The sequence below is a fragment of the Thunnus maccoyii genome, chromosome 9 (genome assembly GCF_910596095.1).
Source record: "Thunnus maccoyii chromosome 9, fThuMac1.1, whole genome shotgun sequence".
Lineage (NCBI taxonomy): Eukaryota > Metazoa > Chordata > Actinopteri > Scombriformes > Scombridae > Thunnus > Thunnus maccoyii.
The window spans coordinates 14,678,479-14,700,695 of NC_056541.1; the positions used below are offsets into that span (position 1 = coordinate 14,678,479).

Genomic DNA, 22,217 nt, shown 5'->3' on the forward strand with positions numbered 1-22,217 from the left:
TTTGCCCATCTCCATTACAATAGGAATTTGACAGGTTGGCATTGACTTTTAGTCAATGCTGACACTGACTCTCATATGACTGATAGCTGGTGACAGACTGTAGGCTTAAGGTATAATAATGAACTGTAGAGCACTGAGTGGTTGAACAGAAGTGAAGAAAATGGGACAGATTATACAGTATACATAAAAAAGATATGAAGGGAGCCAGAAGAAGGGGAAGACAGCTTTGCTGAACATGTGCACAAACGAAATGTTTGAAGTAGCAAATTTGCATGTTATACGTTCTGACTTTAAGTTCAAAGTTCCCTGATGGCTGCCTATCATCTGAATCTGAAGCACACTGCATGGAGCCTTACGTGTTATTTGAAATGTAAACATTGCCATTTGAGCTGGGAGTGGAGTTGTCCATCCCAAATGCTTATGATACAAGGTGCTTTGATGTGCAGTATGTCTCATTTGAAAAATGTATTTTTAGTTCCTGTAATGTTTTCAGGTTTTGCATTGGCTTGCTGTCTCTTATTTTCTGGATACCCTAAAGGCTGTCACAAGCGAGGCGAGCTTCCACTGAGAGGAAACAGATTGCTTATGTTGTCAGTATTCTGGGTTATAGGATAGAGCCGGAGCTGAGCCCCGAAAGTGGCAGCAGAGCATGGCCAAGTGCCCACACACACAAACACACATGCACACACACTGGGAGGAAGATGGAGAGGCTATAAATACACAGGGTAATGAGAGTGTGGTGTCGCTGTCATCCTCATGCTCTGTCGCCTGTGGTCACACCATCTCTTTCTACTGTCGCATCTCAGTACGCATACAAACACACACACAAAGTATAGACATGATAGACTATAAGCTCAGGTAACTCTTTGCAGGCTTTTACAGTTCGCAGTGTTTCAGTCACGGTGTATCTTAATCCGATTTAAAATTTAAAATCCAAGCTTTAAATTGACAACTCTATACTCTGAAGTGATGAAGTTTTATTAAGGTAATTTATGTTGGTTTAATTAAGTTTCATAAATGTTTTAACTCCACCTGAGTAAAGTATTTGTTCCACTTGTGGCAGAGCCTAAGGATGAAGATGTCAGTCCACCCAACATTATGATCCAAAATATATTACCCAAACAACTACTTGCCAGATGTACAAAATGTCAGGCACAGCTACAGATCTCCTTATGGATTCAAAAATTAAATCTCTTTGTTCAGATATTTTTTACATTCAAACATTTGAATTAATTTGATCAAAACGTTTTTATGCATTCACACATTTGAATGTATTCATACAAAATGTTAATATTGATATTGATGATGAATGACCTGATTTTCATTACATTTGCCACAAGTATTAATGATCGCCAAGGGATTAATTTTAATTGTTTTGGTGACAAAAACATTAAATTTTCCTTGATGACCCCCCTTAGGAATATTTTATAGTTGTATGCCCATCGCTGGGACTTACAAAAGCCAAATTCACAATGTACCCCATTGATTTTGTTTAATGTCTTTTGCATTTGAGGCCGTAATGAACATCGTAGCCTCTAGGAGCAGTTAACCTATTAACATTTTGTTAGACCAGAGAGAATTATACCATGCATATAATCAGATGACACACGCACTTTTTTCTGCTCCTGTTTATTTATTTGGTGATTGGAAAGTCAGCCAGATGGTCGATATGTGTGCAATCAGCTCCAATGAATAACTTCAATGGGAGAGCATGGAGTCTGTTTGGTACTGAAAGGTTCTATGTGCATCCAAATCCTTGTCTGAAAGTAGTGCGGTACTATCATGTGCTGATCATAATGTTAATCATAGTAAGCATGATGATTTACATTTATGCAACATTCATACATCACTTATGATGGGAAAACATAATTCAAGCTCTTATGGGCATATTTGGACTGTCCATTTTTCTCCCCACTGGTTCGAGTCCCAAGTACCTTTTTTTTTTGTATTTTTCTTTTCTTTTTTTTCTTTTTTTTAAATATGGTCTAACTGTAACTGGAAAAAAAAAGTTTTTATGTTCATTGTGCAAACATTAGTGGTAAACATGGCATATTTCCAGCACTGTTTAAGAAGCATAGAGGAAACACTCTATGCAACATCACTCTTGGTGGTTTATTCTACCAATCCAGTAGCTTTGTGTACGAAAAAGCAAAATCTCTCAAATGCTTGGTGTGTCCCCAGAGGGCACTTTGATTCCCTCTATCCTCCTGCCAGCTCACTTCATGCCTCTCTCTGCTCTCATTGATGTGAAAATCGTTCTACAGATACGGGAATATCAATGTGTGTGTCTATGCATGTGTCTCTTTGCTTGCTCCTTACACCTGCTCATTTGCGTGTGTGTTTATGTGTTATTTTTGTGTGTTTTTATTATTTCAATTTCATGCTTTATCCTTTACTCGTCCGTTGCACATCCTGTCTGAACTACATCTGAGCACCGGTGCAGCCGGGACACATCACCTAGATGAAAGGAACAGAGCCTTTTTTATGTACACAGCATATTTAAATTGTATGAGCTTGTTATTGTGCTGTGACTTAGCTTTGGAAGGCTAATTGAAAATAGAGCTGGACACATGGTTTGTTTGCATGCGTGTGTTGCATAGAAAAACCAACAAAAAGACATGGAGAACCCATCTCTGAGGTATGATTCCTTTTTTTTTTTTTTTTTCTTTTGGTTGTTGGTTTTTGAGTAACTATTTGACACCTTTTGATTGAAGACACAAAATTAGAGATTAAATTCATTCATCTGAAGTCTTGAAATTACCACCACCAAATATTTTTAGTGATTCCCAAGCCCCTGGTAATTGTATTACTGTCTTATAACATGATGAGCTCACTCTAGCTTGATGAAGATGTCTATGCAAATCATCACTCTCACAAAAGACAGATCGAGCCCCCAGAGAAAGGTGTGGGTGGATGTGTGGGACTGCTGTATCAATTCTCTCGTGCTACCGATCTCATCTTGCATGGCCTCCTTTTTCACCGTGGAGCATCAGAGATTCACCATATCCCGACCAAGAGCACCAGAAAAAGAGTCTAAAATCACTTTACGGTCCTGAGCGGCCCCAGCTCACCACAGACCAAAGCCTGCGTATCCATGACAACGCTAAGATGGGATCCACTCTTAGCCATTGACTCCTCTCAGTCAGTGCTGAGTGCTGAGGGAGGAAGTGGAGATAAGGAGAGATTCAATTCAATTTGCTCTGAACGGCTGCTTGCCCCTCATGTAAATGGAATAAGTAGGTTACACAGGAGTGAGGCACAGAAAAGTAGAAGGGAGGGCGAGAATTATGTTGTCATGGATAAGTCCCCTCTTGGTCCCCAGAGAGGTGATGATAATTCTGGTGCTTGGTTGCTCTCCCCTCTTTTTTTCCTTTTAATTTTGTGTCATCTCAAGTGCTTTATCCTCTTGAATACTCTTTGGGATGAAAGAAATTGTGTCTCATCCCCTTTTGATTCTCTCTTTTTTAATAAAGGAAAACTAGTTCTCCAAAGACTGCTTACCATTGATCCCTTCCAAGCTTACTTTGAATCTTATATTGACTTAAAATCGCAGGGATCACTACATTTAAGAACACAGCCAACTGTAAATATGAACTTGACATGAATTTGAGAGGCTAGAACAGGCTAAAAATTGACAGCAAGATTGCGTGGAGCCCATATGTACTGTACACCTCTCTCTGAGCACATGTATAAGTAGAAGCTGTAGGCTCAGTTTATAACAATGTTACCTAAGGAGAAAGGAGCAGGTGCGTTCCTTGTGGGATTTCTATTTTCCAGTCATGTTGACCCAACCCTGCTTAAATCAATAGCCATTTCCAACCGTGTCTTCTTAGACAGAAATAACCTCTTATGTGCACTCGTCTTCTGCTGCTGTCTCTGACACCTTCTACATAAAGGTGGTGCACCTATGTTGTCAGGAATATATTGCTTGGTCGCTATGACACGTAGCTTTTCTTATTTTGCTGCCATTGTAAATGTTAGAGAAATTACAGTGTTATGAAAGATATATTGAGACAATGTAAGTGGCCAATGTTTTAGCAGCTTCACTGAGATTGTGAGAATAAGCTGAGCTGAAATATCATCAGTGTAAGAGTGTTAAAGTCAACAGCAGAGGCAAAGCTTGTGAAATAGGCCTAAAAATAAAGACATCTGGCTAAACGTTGTTTCTACACACTAAAAAGTGTATGATTCTTTTGACCTCTGTGTGTGATTTGACAAAAGCCCTCCCAACACCAAAACCATCTCCTCCATGCACCCTTACTCCCTATCGACTTTGATCCCAGGATCAAGCTTCGTCCCCTGGGTTTACTGTGTCAGATGATCCTCCTCTGTTTTTAGTCAGCTGAGCTGGCTTTGGGTAAGCAGGGAGATTTTTCACCTTCTCCCACAAATATTACCCTCTCTTCCCTGTAAAAAACATTTTTAAACCTGTGAGATAATATTTGTAGAACAAATATCTGCTTGTGCATCACCATAACTATTGTTCGTACCTCAATTTGGGATTTAATATTAAACAAAATGAACATTTCAGCTGTATTCCTAGAAATAACATTTTTATTTTTCATTGTCATATTTTGATTAGGAATGATCAAAATGAATGAAATGTGTGCCTCAGATTATTTGGTTTCTTAATAACCACTAAATCAAGGTAATTTCCTGAGATTAGCCTGCAGAAAGGTAAAAATCTTTCATCTTTATCTGTTAATCTGTTAAATTTCATAGCTGGGTAGGCAGAGGCTATTTCCTGTTGGTGTAATTCCATCAGTGCATGGTTTCCTTATCTGAACTTTAATCTCAAAGGTCATGAGACATTTTACATTCATTCATCTGTGTCTCCGTGCAGGTGGAGGAAGTGGTTGATGTTGGGACATTTGCTGAAGAGGACATCCACATACCCAGCATCTATGTCCACAGGGTTGTCCAGGGACCAAGCTACGAAAAAAGAATTGAGGTACAAAACAAGGTCTTTTAATGACTGCATTGAATTATAAAATCTTGTAACAATAAAATGTAGAGTTAAACTTTTTCTGGTTTAACTCTTCATTTGAACTTATTTCCATCATTGTTCAAAAACATACATACAAGCTCTGCTCATCCAGATATTCGCCTCTGAAGATGCTACTTCCCAATGCTTTATATATCTTTGAATGTTTCCAGAAACGCACAGTAAGGAAAAGCCAACAAGAGAAGCCCAAACCAAAGAAGGACTCTGATATTGTTCGGGAAAGGATCATTCGCCGTGCTGCGCTGGAGTTTGAGGATGGGATGTATGGTATCCTTTTTAAAAGAATGCAAGCAGTGAACTAATCGTACAGTCCCACTGACTACATATTATTTGGTTCTCTAGGTGCTTCCCTCCCGTTTGAACAAATGAAAGCAAACCAGGTGTTGGCCAATAGCCATAGAAAGCTGTGCCTCAGCTTCCTTTCTTTTCAACACACATAATGAATAATTTTAGCCTCGGCATCAGTTGATTGCACTGGCAAATCATGTATTGCACATGTTTTAAGCATTTCACATTTACATGTTACTCCCTCCTCATGAAAGCTTCCTTTGTTTTTGGGTGGCTGACCTGTGATTAACCACTCAGTGATTTTTGGACTTATTCACATTCCCTTTGTAATTCAGCATGTTATATGTGGTATCTTGGAAATGTTTGGACTTCACATTTCTGTGGGTTTGAGCATTGTCCATAAACAAAAAGATCGAGCCTGTTCACACAACATGACTGTTATGAGGAAGTTGAAGAGGAGGCTGAGCATTGTACGGTTTGTCTTAAAGGATAGGTTCACAATTTTCCAAGTCCATCTTAAAACAACAGTCAGGTGCCCATATGAACACTGAAAGAGGTTTTCCTCACTGTAATCATTCCTGCTGTTCACACTGGCTATGAAAAGGTCCCCTTCAAATGTGCTTTCTGTAAGTGATGGGGGAATTAAGCTAAGCCATTTAAACCATCAGGGTAACTGCTATAAAAAAATAATTTAAACCTCAGAGTTTATAAATAATTGGTTTCTAAATATCGTATTGGCCCGAATATGAGGTGACTTTGATTATAAGACAACCCCGCCTTATACAACACCTGTTTTTGGGAAAAATACTTTTTGAGTGTAACTTTCATTATAGTATAGTAAGTCAAAAATCATTTTCTCTGGCAGTTAGCATTTATAAGACTGCCTGTTTGTCTTTTTGAGCTTCTTATCATCTGTGACGTTGGTATTTGGCAGCTTGACATATTCCGTTTCTGCAGTAGAGACGTCAGAAGATGCTTTGGACTCATTCTCACTCATCATGAATTTATTTCCTCCATGGCAGAAAAACACATTACAGGAGCCTTCAGAAACTCCTGCAGGTCAAACTGGACTAATGAAACATTTTAGGGCTGACTGACTCCAACACACTCACTATAAACAAACTCTGTGTAGGAGTCGGTTTTACACCGGTACTTTATCCGTTCAAAATGAATATCTGATGTCGTGAACATGTAATTGTCTAGACCCTGAATATAAGACAATCTCACTTTTTCAGATGTATTTCCAGGAAGAAAAACCTGTCTTATATTTGGACCAATATGGTGAATTTTTCAAATGCATTTATTCCTGTAGTAGTCTATTCTTTATAGCCTCTATTGTCTAATTGTCGATCTTTATTACAGTTTTGTCTTTAAGAGACTGACTTTGCAGCAGGAATGTTGGTCAGCATTCGGCAGGCACGTCATTCTTTATGTCAAGCCTGAGAGTATAACTAATGTCCCATCACTTGAGTCGCTCACTCAGTGGTGAAGCGGTGATCAGCTTGACTCTGCGGTGGGCGTGACGAGATTGCATTACCGCGATAAATGCAGCAGCTCTACTCGGACAGTGTGCAGTGAGCTGTGGTGGAAGTATAGGAACAAAAATAGAGACTTTGGCACTAAAAAGACTAACTTTGAAACATATCTACTTGATTTGAGTGATTTGGACAGCTAAAGCTTCATATTAGCTTCAGATAAACTTTTAAATACATTTTTGCACAGAAGGGGGCTTTTGGATTTTGGCCCCCCATCACTTGCATTGTAAGTGCATTATGAAGGGATCTTCTAACAGCCAGTATGAACAGGAGGAATGATTATTGCAAGAAAAACCTATTTCAATGTTCATTTGGGCACCTGACAGTTGTTTTAAGAAAGAAAAAAAAAAAAGTGAATCTTTCCTTTAAAGGAGCTTCAGTATAATACTGTTAATGTTTCTCTTTGATCTTAATACATCATTTTTACTGCATGATTACAAATGGAATCGTTCCAGTCTTTAACAAAGAAACAATCAGCTAACCTTGGTATTGGTATCCCCATGCTGGCCAGCAACTTTATAAAACCAGACATCACGGTACACCTCCAAAGTGAGAATGGAATTTTGGGACTGGTAAGACAACAGAAAGTTTTCCTCCCCCTCAGGTTTCAGTGCTTTAAATCTCAACTAAACAAGCTAACGAGCAGCATATTTTCAATTCTTTGTGTAGACGGATGTTTTAAGCGTCAAACTGCATTGTGCTCTGAGCATGTAGCAAGATGAATAGCTATTCATTTGAGTGGTATCATTTCTAGTTGGGGCCCTCATTTGAAATGTGCTGGGATTGTTATATAACAGAGTGTGGCAGTTTGACACTTTTGCTTCCATTTTTCTTTTCTCCCAATCATTATTTGCTGGCTGAGCTTTCAACAAAGACTGCTACTGACTTTCCAATCAGTTGTGTTGACAGGAGAGTGTAGGCGTCTATGCTAATGCCTTATTTGTCAAAGTTTCTTTTTAATTATGAGTGCCAGTTTTAAAAAAGGTACTTCCCTCTCCTCTCTTCTCCTCTCCTCTCTTCTCCTCTCCTCTCCTCTCCTCTCCTCTCCTCTCCTCTCCTCTCCTCTCCTCTCCTCTCCTCTCCTCTGTCCAAAAGGATTGCTCCCTTTGCTGAACACTGAGAAAATCAATGTCTCATCTAATCAGAGAAATGTGATTGTGTCTGTCTCTCCCTGGAAAGATCATGGCCGGTCAGGCTGAGTGACATGTGTGAGTGTATGTGTCCCTGCCCGTCTGTGTGCAGTCTTGTTTATCTTCATTCCACTGTGCATAGGGCCCTTACCCCGTGGAGGAGGCAGTGGATGCAGACCTGATTAATGCTGGTGAGGTTTATCCTGATCAATACCTCCCAGTTATAAATTTATGTATACATAAAAAAATTAAAAGCTCTGAAGATGTTTATCTAACTTTATTTCTGAACCAAAATTATGAATGGATGAAGAGAGCTTTTCTGCTAAAATGTGACTTCCCATATATATGTTTTTTCTGCATGGTAAAAACACACTTAGATGAATGATTAATACAATGGATTATCATCATTACTTAATCATTACATTACGTAACATTACAATCATTACTTAATAGATGAACACTCTTTTTCATTCACTCAATCAATTGATTTTTATGTATTTGTTTAATACTAAATGTCTTTTATAATTTTATTTACTCTTATACCTTTATGTAAACTGTGTTTAGTTTAGTGTGCTCTTAACAGTGTACTGCTTTAAATAATGAATCGAAATATCCTGTTTTGCAAAAAAAATCAAGCACGTCAACTTTCTGTTCTGCAGGGAAGGAGACTGTCACCGTGCTCCCTGGGGCTGCCTATTTCTCCAGCGATGAGTCATTTGCCATGATCAGAGGGTAAGGCTATAACACTCAAGCTTTGAAAATGTAGGTACCGACTGAAAGTTAGATAAGCTTGACATATCTGGCCATGCAGACAGCTTATTATATCTGCTAACAATTTCCTTAATACCAAGAGTTAATTCTATCAGCTAGATTTCTCTCAGGTTAATAGTTTGTCACCTGCACCATAGGTCACCTATAACCATTAAGCAGGATTTGACCACAGGACATGGCCATGATACTAACAAATAGCCCCTGTCACCAGTACAACTAGACAGCAGCCTTGCCAATATTCCCAAGGTCTCTGGTTCTTATTGATTTGCCAGCTGTCTGAGATTGCCCACCCGCACTCCCTGCAGCATCAGTTCTGTTTGTCCACCCAGTGGAAATCCAATAGTGCTCATAAATAGCGCTGTCCACTCACACTGGCAGGGACCAAACGGAACCATGCTGACTCTGTGTGTGCATGTGTGTGTGTCTGTTGTTGTGTGAACACAGTTAAAGAGTCCAGAGTCGCTAAGAAAGAATAACACAACATATGGTGGATTGTTTCCTCAAATACCACAGCAGCTACGTCTTGTCCTGGGATTACATTTAGATTTGTACTTCCTTATGACTAAACTTCATCACTTGTTAGTCTCAGTGTGTGGCCTCACACTTTCTATGCAACATGAGAATAACAAATTCCTCAAACATTAGGTAACTTCACTACCTGTGACTGTACTTCTGTTTCTTCTCTATAATAGAAGAAAAATTAAGTGCTTGAGTGTGTACTGTGTTTGTCTTGGGACAGAAACAAAAATGGATCTATTGTCATAATTTTTTTTGTTTGTTTTTTTGATGAGTGGACTTAAGAACTGATTCAGAAGTTGACTGCTATCTTCAACTGTTGCCTCATTCTCTGTAGGGGTCATATCAACCTGACAATGCTGGGAGCCATGCAGGTGTCAAAACACGGAGACTTAGCCAACTGGATGATCCCAGTAAGTTCAGTTTTGATGGCACACCTTCTTTTACTTTTTTCTAAATCTATGCTTTCTGCTCCATCTGCTGAGGTCACAACGACACAACACCATCAGTAAAATACGTATATGGTAATGTGGTATAAATGTACTGATCTTAAAAAATAGGTTCACATTTTTTAAGCTTGTCTTCAAACAATACTAACATGCCCATATGTACATTGAAAGATTTGTTGGTTGCTCTAATTGTTCCTCCTGTCTGCTGTGGCAGCAAAGAGATCCCTCTCTAAAGTGATTCAAACAATGGGGGACAAAATCCAAGGTCTTTATTCTGTGTAAAAATGCATTGTGAAGTTTAGTTGAAGATAATATGAGGCTTCAGGACTCTGAGTTATCCCAAATTACAGTCAAATTTCCCTTTTGCGCTTGCATAGAGCTGCTGCAGAAGAATAGTAACAAAAAGCAGAACTTATGTACTAAAAATTGGTTGCAATTTCCTGTGGTATGTTCATCTTAAGACAGTTTAGACTTGTTTATTTTATGCATAGTGGCCTTCAATATTTCTCAAACAAGGGAATGTCCTCAAGGGAGGGTGAGACCTTGGGTTTTGTTATTCAAGAGTATGGGGGTATGATTGTCTGCGGATGGGGGGTGCAGGGGATGTTTGTGAGTGCTCCAGTATAATGGGTGACCGACATTATTGCTAGATGTTTCATCAGGTCAATTGGTCTTAAGACCACAGTGGCCACAGCTCTCCTCAATGATTACTAAGGTCAAGAACCCATTAAAAGCCTGTTGACAATGTGGGAGGGCTCAACCAGAATGCCCCGTGGCACGCAGCTGTTTTCTGCTTGACTGAAGTGTACATGCAAGGCTGTTTCAGCCAGTGCATCATTTTATAGATGCAGCTCTTCTCAGCAGCCAAGAGGATACAGACAGAGTAACGAGACATGCAAGGCAGCTCTGTGCAAAAGAATATTGTTGTCAATGGCGATCTCTAAATTCTGCTATGTAATTTATTTTCTATTTACCTCGAGTTGTACTTGTTTGTCTATGGTAATTGCTAATTAACTGGCGCTTGATTAAGCATACCAAGCAGATATTGAAGGCCTGCAGTTGAGCTTTTATTCAGAGGCAGGGCGTTTATCTTGTTTGGCCATTCTAGTGTTGGACAGTTTGTACAGTGAAACAGTGCAGCAACGCAGCAGTACCTCTGTCCTCACCTACGCTTCAATCTTCATTATCCCCTCTTTTGAAAGGATGGATGAAGAGAATTACATTTCCCACCTTCAGTGATAATGAAAATTATTCACTATCTAAAGATGGGTACATAGCGTGAAATTGGAAATGTTTTACGTAGGAGTCAGGGATGCAGTACTCTCAGCATGATTATGTTGATTTTGAACGCTTTTAATATGCAAAATGGAGATGAACATTTTCCAGTTGAGGGCTTTGAAATGCTTTTACATCTCCACTCAGCCTGAAACATCTGGAAAAACAATAGATAGGAGAGAAAGGGGTAATAGAATAAAGGATGGCATTTTGGATTTGGTGTGCGATTTTATCATTTAGTTGGTGGAGCTGTAGCAAGCTGTCCTAAGTCTAGGGGTCTTGCACTCAGCCCTTCACACAGGATGCAGACAAGATTCAAGATTATTTGTCCCAAGGGAAATTTGTCTGCCACATAAAAATACATACAAGTATAGTGCAGTAGCAGACATACGTGCAACACAGCTCCTCATGTCACACCCTCCTCATGTCCTGAGTTTAGGACATTTACTGATAGAGGGATGAAAGAGTTTTTATACCTATTCAGACATTTTTTCCTGTATTTAATTGGAACCCTGTAGCGTCTACCTGATGGGAGCATTTCGTATTCTGAATACAGGACATGGGAGGCATCATCAATAATTTTCCTAGCCTGTTTAACTATGGTCTTCTCAAAGAGCATTTGGGATGTTCTTCTCACCCCCATCACTTTCATTGCTGTGTGGACCAGTCTGTTTATCTGGGATTTTAACTTAATTGATATGTTACCAAACCAAGCTGAGATTCTGTTACATTATATACCCTCTATCACAGCATGATAAAATAACATCATTACTCTCTCAAACTCCAAAAAGACACTGATGTTTTCTGTCATGTGCACCTCCTCACAGATTTCTAACAGCCAGCCTCACACTGTTTTCAAAATCAGAACAATAATTGACTCCTACTACCATGACTTTTGGCTGTCTGAATAATGCTACTTTAGTTTTCACTTATTCCTTGGAATCTGTGAGGAATACATGTTCAAGTTGACCAAAGCCATAACAATGTATCAGGTGAACTCAAATACAGCTATGTATTTTACAGAATAGAATTTAGTTTGATAGCCATTGACTTGAAACAGAGAAAACAAGAGCTACATCAGACCTACATTCCAGTCCCCTGGTAGCTCAGTATAACTGCAGCTTAAGTGCTGCAATTGCTCGAGTTACTGACTATTAAGATGCAGTTACTTGCTCAAGTGCTCATGATACGGCCTGATGGCCTTAATGAAGGAGCAGCTTAAGAGCATACTGCTTATTTCTTAGAACTTTAAAGTGTTTCAGTAGCAGATACTGTAGGTCACAGTGTCATTTTTAAATGTTTATTTTATTTATTGATTGCCCCCCACCCAATATACATATAGGAGTGGAGCTAACCCTTGTGTTTTTAATGCTATTAAACGTAATACCTAAAAGAATCCAGCTGCCTCGCAAGGTAAGACAGTGATAGACAGATGGTTCATCCAATCACCTGCCAAGTTTTTTTGAAAGTACCTGCCTTTTTCCAAACAGTTTCCAAGGACGACTTCTCAGATGGTTTTGTGTAACAAACCAGCTGGTGCATCAGGTTATTTCGGATCAAGCACAAAGAATATTGTGGACTCAAAATAACTGGATAGGGTTTATTGTGTAACTGCTTTCATTCACCTTAACTCATGCTTGCTACATATTACAGGCTTCTACTATGCACATTTTCCAGTGTTCCCACTTATCTGGTTAGACTTTCAAGTTCAAATTGATCTAAAGGCCATTGGTCATTGTTGGGAAAGAAAATATTGGTTGTAATTTCTCACGGTAGATTACACTGCTTTCACCAGTTATACACAGTAAACAGTTTTCATTTTCTTTGAACACGGTGCCCATTGTCTTCCTGTCGGTCCCGTCTCTCCCTCTGGTGCTTGTCATTAGTTGTCTGGGTAACAAAGACTCATGGCAGTCCGTCGCTATGTTATTAAATAGAGAGCCATTTGTATCAGACAGCGGCGATTGTCAGAGAATTTGAGGGGGAGAGAAAGGAATCCAGTTGGTTGGTCATTTTCTGTGGTGTTTCTGCCACTGACTAGAAGTGAACACTTGCAGAACAAATGAGGAAATTGTATTCTGTTGTCATGGCAACATTAAAAAAATGCAAGCAACCCCTGAGCCCAGTAAGAGAAATACAGTATTAGTCAAAGCATTCTTCCAATGATGCTTTTCTCATGCATTAGTGCTGTAGCAGCACATTTTGGAACAGCAGTAGTTCTTTATGTCTTGGAAACAGTTGGCTCCTGAATCATCCGTCTTGACTTAAAAGGCAACACTGTATTAGTTTTCTAAAATTTCCTTTTCAGGGTAGAGGAAGGAGGCTCTTGTATGCAGAAGTTTATTGTCATATACTGTATATAGAGGACTTAGGTATGGGGCTTTTTTTCTTATTCAATGGTCTTTCAGTTAGAGAGCACAATTTATTGATTTCACATTCAGATTTTGTAATTCTTTCCCTCAAACCCTGCACTCACACTCAAATAGCCCTGTTTGTGCTTAGATTTGGTCTGCTTCTGCTCACACTGTATGCTTGCATTCAGATGTACAGTTGCTTGCAGATTTCCTGCGCTCCAGCTTCAGCTCTTCTCCTCACACATCCGTCTACTCTCAGATTTCTGCTCTGCTTTCTGATTTTTTTTGTACAATAACCATGTCAAAATCCCCCAACAAGAATGTCAGGTGTGGTGTTGGCCAATGAAATGATCCCTGCCTCTTTGCGGGCGCATTCACTTTACTTCGTAGAGCATCCTGTACAGGCTGTTACTCTTTAACTGGGTTCATCCACTCCTTCCCTCCAGGGCTTTATTAAATGTACTTCCCTTGCTTTTTTTTTTTTTTTTTTACAACTTTTGGAATAAAAGGACAGTTAATATACAGTATATATACCAGCACCCGTACTTTTTACTAGAATTGCTACTTATAATATTAGCCATATAGCTTACGGGCCTCCTGTCGGTGTGCTAAAAGAGAAAACGACGTCACCTTCATGACTCAGGAGCAGGAGTCTAGGGGATTGCTAGCCAACACGGACTGCCAAAGTTAAGGACCTCAAGTAAAGTGAACACGCACAAGGAGGCAGGGATCATTTCATTGGTCAACACTACACCTGACCTTCTATTGGTTAGGGAATTTGACAGGATTGTTGCACAAAAATCTGAGAACAGACGTTTCATGAGCGTACAGAAGCAGCCTGAGTGCGAGGACAAAGACTGAAGCTGGAGCAGGAAATCTGTGTAAGTAACAGCACATCTGAGTGCAAACATACAGTTTGAGCAGAAGCAGAGCAAATCTAGGTGCAAGCAGGGGCTATTTGAGTGCGAGGGCAGTGTTTTGAAGAAAAGCATTAGAAAATCTGAACGTGAAATCAATAAATCACGCTCTCAAATTGAAAGACCACATTCTTAAATAAAGATAGGAAAAAGCCCCATATCATCTCAGCAGCGCTTCAACTTAAGAAGTCTTGTGTAATCTGAGTTCTGCACCACTGATACTGCCTCCTGCAGTCCCACACATTATCTCTCACTTTTACAGCCATTATATGAATGGATGTTCCATTGCTAACATCTTCTCTTAACGCCTATTTAATTAACATATGTGTAGGCTACTGTATATCTGCCTCTGGCAAGGATTAATTTCAAAGAGATAGTTCAATAAGCCAGTTAAAATGTTAAAATGGATGTTTCAAGAAAAATGTTACATTTGTGGGAACTGGTGCAAGGAGATTCTCTCATTACTGTCTCTATAATAAAGCAGTGAAATAAATAACAACATTAACATAGAATTCTTATACTTAATTGAAAGCACATATGAATAGAATTACGTCCTCTGTAATGTGTTATGCAACAACCCAACAGTTGTCTCTCAACAGTGTATTCCTATGATATATGATATACTATGATATACAGTTGGACAAAAATTGTCACTGCTTGGAAGTTCAATATACTGTAACAATTTTCATGTGTTTATGCCATTGTAATGTGAGTAGAAACACACTTTCAGGTGCCCTGGTGCCCCCGTGGTTCTAGGATTACAGCAGACAAACGGACACAATCAGAGTGGTGAGGAAATTAAAAACCTGTGGGGCTTCAGTTGGACCAGCAAGGTTAATATCATCAAAGCTGTGTTAATTAAATGACTAAATTACGCCGCTCTTGTTGGCGACTTAGCCAGAGATATTTCATTCTGTGGATATTGTTCTGACAATATATTCGGTCCTTTGGAGTGCCTTCCTGCTGGTTGAAAGCCAGATGCTGTGGCTCAAGAGTCTCCATGAAACTATTGATTTGTCAAAATGGCTTCAATGTGAAGAGGCAAGTTATCATGAAAGATCACATTTTTGGCTGCCAGGCTCACAGGTGAGCAGATTTAGGGAAGCTTAGCAACCATGCACAGCCAGACTAAACAGGTTTATCAGACAGTTTAAGGCTTAATTAGATTGAATGCAATTATTTTTGTAAACAGGATGGAATGGGTTATATTAGCTTATCCCATTGTATCTTTTCATGAATATATTCTTCATCACACACATGCAGATCACGATAAGTTTGACTTTTGCTGCACGGAATGGCATAGATCAAAGCTGACTCAGATAACCACATGCAAAGCTGTAAATCAGAGGCAGGCAAATGCCAATCCTCCCAGCAATATAGGTCATTTACAATACTCAGTTAGCAACCAAGCCCATATGTCTGCAAGTCTCCATGGAAATGTGATTTTTTTTATAATGTTTTTCTATGTAACAAGGTCATAAGTAATTGCTTTAGTGAGACATTTGACCATGTGCTCACACATGCACAGAATCCTAGTTTAACACATAAATGTCCTATAATCTTTCCAGTCACTTAATATGCATTTTTGCTTGCCGGGAACATAAAAAAACAATAGATTTTTGTAATAAAGGGTGGCTCCAGCAGAAGTTTCATTGCTCACACATCAAAACAAGGTCATTTTGTAATTTCTTTCAAATGCTCATTATTGTTTTTACTCGTTTATTGATCATAACCAGGCTCGTAATTTAACTCTGATGTTTAATTCTCAAAAACAGATGCCTTCTGTGATTAACAGCAGCCTAGTCGCTGGGTGGAGTACATTAGCAGGTGTCTGGCTTACACAGCTGTAAATCCAGACTTGCTGGTCCGATAGTGTTATCCCCCAAGGGCCTGTGCACACGCCACCTAGCCTTTTGACTGTCAGAAAGTGCATTAGCATTGATCATATGAAAAAGGACACTCTTTCCTTTTGGAGCATTTTAAGAGTCGCTGTGGGTCAAATAAAAAGGTGGAGAGGTGAAGAACAGTGGAGAGAATGTGTTTGAAGGTTAGAAGTCAAAATAGACACTATTTTGGTGATTTTATTTAAGGAGTTCAAGAGAGCTTTTATAATGGGCCATTTTCAACCAGTGTTCCATAAGATAATACATTAAAGTATATGAAATTAATTGCAAGTTCCTCTATCTCACCACCCCTCTCCTAGCCCTCCTTCCGCTTTCTGTTGATATCTTCCCCACCCAGCTGGCATCCCCGGAGGCAGTCTTTATCCTTATGATGCACCACACTTGGCATATATATCCTCTGGTTATCAAGCAGAGAGCAAAGCAGGCTCTTCACATGATTGATGAGCAAATGGGATTTTAATTCAGTTACTCAGCCATCACCCTGTGGCCGTATCTGCATGTCAGCCTTCTGTATTTGGAAACCTTTATTGGGAACAATGAGAGACTTGAAGACAATTTTTCACCCGAGTGGCACTTCTGTTGCAGTGATGATCTTTTAGATTGTCTATTTTTAAAAAAGTACTTGTTTGGCTCACTTTAATGAAACCCACTGAGATTTTCATGTTTTGTGATTTTATTTTAATTTTTGAAGAGGGTTATTATTATTGTTATTAATATTATTATCATTATTGTTATTATTATTATTATTATTATTTTACTCACAGAATTATAGAGTTGCAGGAATGAAGCAGGAACACAAAGCTTCGCATTGCATTTTGCACAAACAGTCTATTGTAAACGGCCACCGTATTGAAGAGAAGCTTTCTGGTCCAAGTTGGATTCTTGCTTTATTATAGTGCAGAGGCTTTGTTGCTAGTGCCCTGCTCTGCTCACATGTCTTTGCTATTGTATTTCTGGTGTTCTACTATACAGGACAATGATCCTCTGGATATTTGTGGATCATTGGTAATGTGTGACACTTATTTGGCTCAGTTCAATGTTATTGTCATCTACTAGCAGTGCTAGCCTTTAGCAGTCACTATTAACTGGAAACCAAGCAGTTGACCAGGTTTACACAAGGCCCCTTCATGGCACTTATGATGGTACTAAATTACATTTTTATGCCTCCACACCGTTTGCGGGTTTCCCGTCCATCCATCTGTCCCATTCTCGTGAACACAGTATCTCAGGAACACCTTGAGAGAATTTCTTCAAATTTGGCACAAACGTCCAGACTCAAGGATGAACTGATTTGAATTTGGTTGTCAAAAACACGTTTTAACATATCATAACTCAATAATTCATATGCTAATTGTGACAAAGTTTCAAAGTTTCAAATGGCTACAACTTCAGTTGTTTAATTGGCCAAACATGTGAACACATACAAGGAAAATACACTTAATACCTTTTATTAAATTCCTTCAAAGTCTTCACTACAAATATTATTATAAATATAAATATTATATGAGTCTGGACAGACATGGATGTAAACTACAACTTGACTCGTTGGTGGAGGCATACAACTGCAAGGCAGTATTTCTAGTTTTTAATACTTCCCCGATACACTACATTATTAGTTCTGTTGCTGCGGGATGTTAGTGCAACCTTTGATACCAGAAAACCATAAAATACAGAAAAATTTTGCTGCTCAAATTTATCCAGAACCGTGAGCTCTGAGCACTTCTACTATTAAAGGTTTAAATTTACAATTACATTTTCTCTCACTGACCTACAATGGTATCTGTTCATGCAGATAGCTTTGGTTTAATTTGCTCAGATTTTGACATATCCGTCCCTGACATTTCTACTGGCGCCCCGATACAAAAGAAGTGAATGTAATTTTGTTGGTAGTACTCACAGTGTAGACAAATTACATTAAAAAAGTCAATAGCAACATGTCTTTCCAGCTACTGTTACTCTATCCACAGAACACACTGCAGCAGTTTTCATTGGAATTACTTGATAACAAAATACTTTCGACTGAAGAAGTGGTCCCCATTAAAAGTTGTCTTGAGTTTTGCAATACAATGAATTATTATAATAGGCTCTTCTTCCTTCTGCCCACTTCACAATAAGTGTTTTAGATTTGTTAAACTGAAAATGTTTGAAACCTGTGTGTTCCATTTTGCATTTCTCCAGTGTCTCTTAAACTGTGTCTAGCACTGTTTCCCCTTATTAAATATGTTGGAAAGTAAAATGTTATCATAACCCAAATGATAATCACTAAAATAAAACCCAGGTTGAAAGACAAAGAAACAGTTTTCATTTTAAGATACCACAGATTTGTCGGGATGGACATTACTAATGCATTTCATCATCTTTAATTGGCATAACTGTGTGATGTTGCCACTGTAACCTCACCAAATTTTTCCAGCAATGAAGATCCAATCCGCTCTCTTTTCCCTGTTCTTTGTCTCAGCGTGTGTAGTTTTTCAGGCTCTTACTAGTGCAGGGATAAAATTAGGCTTTACCGAGCACAAAGCATTAGAAGATCCTTGCATACTTGAGTTGAAGACACAAAGCCGCAAAGCAGCTTTGTTAACGTTTATGCATTTTGTATGGAGGCGCAGCAGTTGTTTAGAGTGCTGTCTATGTGAGTGATTACAGTAGAGGACGAATAGCTAACACTGTCTTCCACCCGGCTAAATGAATGTTTTTATTCACTGTTGTTTTGTATGGTTGTGTTTTATTTGGCACACAGTGAGCTCTATGGTAATTTTTGAGGCTATAGTTAATGATGTTGTCGGATTGGACTCTGTTATATTGTTAGGTGTTACTGTTGTTTCGTCCACCCCAAAATAAAACTTGATCTGTTTCTGTCCTCCTTTCTAAGGGTAAGATGGTGAAGGGAATGGGAGGAGCCATGGATTTGGTGGCCAGCGCCGGAACCAAGGTGGTGGTCACCATGGAGCACTCAGCTAAGGTGTGTATACATATCTGAGTGTGTGTGTGTATGTGTATGTACTTTCACTAAGCTTGTTCCAACCAACATTTCCTTTACAAATTACCTCTGAAGACTCATTGTGTTCCTCTGGAATCCAAGTTGAATTAAATTGGCAATTTTCTTTTCTCATGTTAGTACCTTCACTGCATACTTTGTATCTTCTTCCTGGAATAATGAGTGTGAGTGTTATGACTGATTAAGGATAATTCTGTTAATGGATTGCTTAATGGCTCTTTACCAGAGAGCACCAGCTCATCCTGATGAGGTTCTGCACACAATCTATCTCCTGTTCGTTCGTCAGAATTGGACTCTGTGTTTAAGGAACAGCTGATTAGTTAGACTGGTGTTGTAGCTAGAGATGAGTAACCCCAGGGGGCTTCTGAGAATAGCAGAACGCAATCCAACTGAATTGGTTTACTTTTATAGAGTCCAGATCATCATGATGCAAGGGCAACGTAACATTCTGTATTCACACAAGCATGCTGCTTTTTTGCTAATGGGAGCCTGTCTGGCGCCCAGCTTTAGTCCAGATGGTGCAGCAGGTGAGCATGAATTTGCTGCCCTGAAGCCTGTTGTCATTCATGATGGGAAGGGAGTGTGTGTGTGTGTGTGCGCGCGCGTGTGTGATGTATAATATGTGCCTCTCAGGCAGCGTCTGAGGCATTTGGATGTGTGCTTTTTCTTTAAAGATGACTGGCGGGGAAATGGAGATACACACACACACACACAGAATAAGTGCTGTATATTCTTGGGGGATAGGATGAGTGTACATAACCAGCTGCATCCCTGGAAATATTAAAACTGAAGTTGCATCCATGAAAGTATTAACACGCTGTTTGAAGTAACTGACAGGCTTAACTGGCAGAACCGCATAACCGACTCTCTAGCTCAGTCTTTCTTTAAACCATCTTCTCCTTTCTTGCAGGGAGGAAAACACAAGATATTGGACAAATGCAGCCTGCCTTTGACAGGAAAGCAGTGTGTGGATCGGATCATCACAGAAAAGGTGTGTATCTGTTTAATCTACCTTTATATATTATATATATAAAAATATGCCTTGATCAACGTTAATTTAAGTAGATGAGTGCATGCATGAATGGATGGATGAGCTATTAGTCATGAACTTGAGATGATTATTCATCTGCTGCATAGATCATGTCAATGAGTGAGCTGTGGCTGAGCAGGATACTGGCCTGTAAAAGACCTTGATGCAGACAGATACATTTGTTTGGGACATGCTGAGCATTCAAGTGGATACCTGTGACTTTGAATTTAAGTCTGTAACTTTGTTAAACTACGATGTTCTTGTAAAACAGGAAACCACTAAATACACACACAAGGGCACCCAATTGTAACCTACTTTAATCTTAAAGACATATATTGTTGAGCTTATTTACAGGCTGCAGGATCAGAGCCCTGTGGGATTGTAAGGTTTCATGCTTGTTTATTTTTTATCATGCAGTAATTGTGAATGTATTTGTTAGATTATTGTAACACAATGCTAAATTATGAAAATGTGTTCTCAATTAGCTTATGTTTAGTTCAGTTCGTTCACTGGTCACTGGTCACTTCTAGCTAATCCTTGTGATAGATTGAACACCCACTAAGTCTTTAACCTGTGGCCAAATCTGTAGGTCAGCATTCCTCGCTTACAATTCTGACAATCCATAAGGCTGTTTCATTTCTTTACTCTTATTAATTTTAAAAATCTTGTTTTTTTTCCTTTTGTTTTGTTTTAAAGGAAAGTTCTAGTTCATTTGAACCTGATGTATCTCCCATAAATGTGGCAGTTGTGACTCTACTCTTAGCAGGACACAGAGAGTACAAACTCCCACATTTATGGGTAATACATCAAGTTCAAATAAACCGGAATTTTCCTTTAAGTAGAGGGCTGACTGTGCACCTTGTAAGGTATTACAATTTTCCATCTTCCATTTGGCTTCCAGAGGGAACAACTGAAACCAAAATTTAATAAGTTAGCTTTGGCAGTCAGCAGGTTTGCATTTCTATTTTATCACAGCCAAATCAATTCCCTGAATGTATCAGTAAAATGCGAGACACACAGAGACAATGAACACAATGAAACACAAGTCACACACATTGTATCTTTATCTGCAAATTACATCCTCTCTCACTCACACTCACACACACACACACACACATACACACATACACAAGAGAACAAGCACACAGTAACTGATAGATTGGTATGATGCAACAGAGTGACACGGGTAGATGGAAATTACATTTATTCAATTAACACTAATGGAATCTGTCAATTTCTGTAAGGAGGCTGGTTATTGATTTTGTTCAGTTTTTTTTAATTATCATGATTGGGGTTGGGTTTCCCTTTATCATGCATTTTGTTGAAACTCCCATCCTTGTCTAAGGGCATTTCTTGTAATGTTGGTGATGCTTGTGCTAAAGTATGATGCATCTTTGTAGTCGTGGCAGATCTGCAGTTGTATGTCTTGGACACTTGGGTGAAAAGCAAGACAGAGCCTGTAAATTCAAATGTACAGTGAGGTCAAACTAGGCATATCTGACTGAGGCTCCTGTCCACACAGTCTTCAACTCCCACACCTGAAATCTTTTTTCCTGCATCCAAAGGGAGATTGGGGACTTGGAATCTTCAAAGCCTGCTTAGTGTTGTAGCCTGAAGTTTATCTCGGCTTGTTGTGTTGACAACCAAAGAGGCCACTGGTCTTCAACAGTGATGAAGGAAGCTGGCAGGCTGAAGAAGGACGTCTCTTGAACTTGGTAATCCCCTGGGACTCCTGAATCAGAAGTTAGGTTTTGGGAGGTCAGAAGGACTTCAGCTTCTGTAGCAGATCTTTGTGTGTGTGTTTTGTTTATATGAATAAAATTGACTTGAGGCCATGGAGAAGGGACTTTCAGTTGGCCTAAGAAATATTGTTGCCAACTGTCATGATGACTCAGGAAGGAGACTTATCTACTCAAAGGAGGTGATATCCAGATGTGAGCTAGGGATATTTTTGAAAAAACTTCTGAACTCAACTGATATGTCCTCTGTGGAAAAGATAGAAGACATACAGTAGAAAAAACTTGCTCATCTCTGCGGTGGAGGTC

The 22,217-nt window shown here is 39.2% G+C and overlaps 1 protein-coding gene across 1 annotated transcript in view; it reads left to right on the forward strand.

Moving 5' to 3' along the window:
• The window catches only part of oxct1a (3-oxoacid CoA transferase 1a), a 47,721-nt gene that overhangs the window by 17,383 nt on the left and 8,121 nt on the right, over positions 1 to 22,217 (forward strand). Inside the window, exons 8-15 of the mRNA XM_042421996.1 lie at positions 4,844 to 4,951; positions 5,158 to 5,272; positions 7,306 to 7,400; positions 8,101 to 8,149; positions 8,618 to 8,690; positions 9,583 to 9,658; positions 19,017 to 19,106; positions 20,053 to 20,133. Of these exons, the coding sequence (XP_042277930.1) occupies positions 4,844 to 4,951; positions 5,158 to 5,272; positions 7,306 to 7,400; positions 8,101 to 8,149; positions 8,618 to 8,690; positions 9,583 to 9,658; positions 19,017 to 19,106; positions 20,053 to 20,133 (687 nt within the window). The remainder of the gene's footprint in view (positions 1 to 4,843; positions 4,952 to 5,157; positions 5,273 to 7,305; positions 7,401 to 8,100; positions 8,150 to 8,617; positions 8,691 to 9,582; positions 9,659 to 19,016; positions 19,107 to 20,052; positions 20,134 to 22,217) is intronic.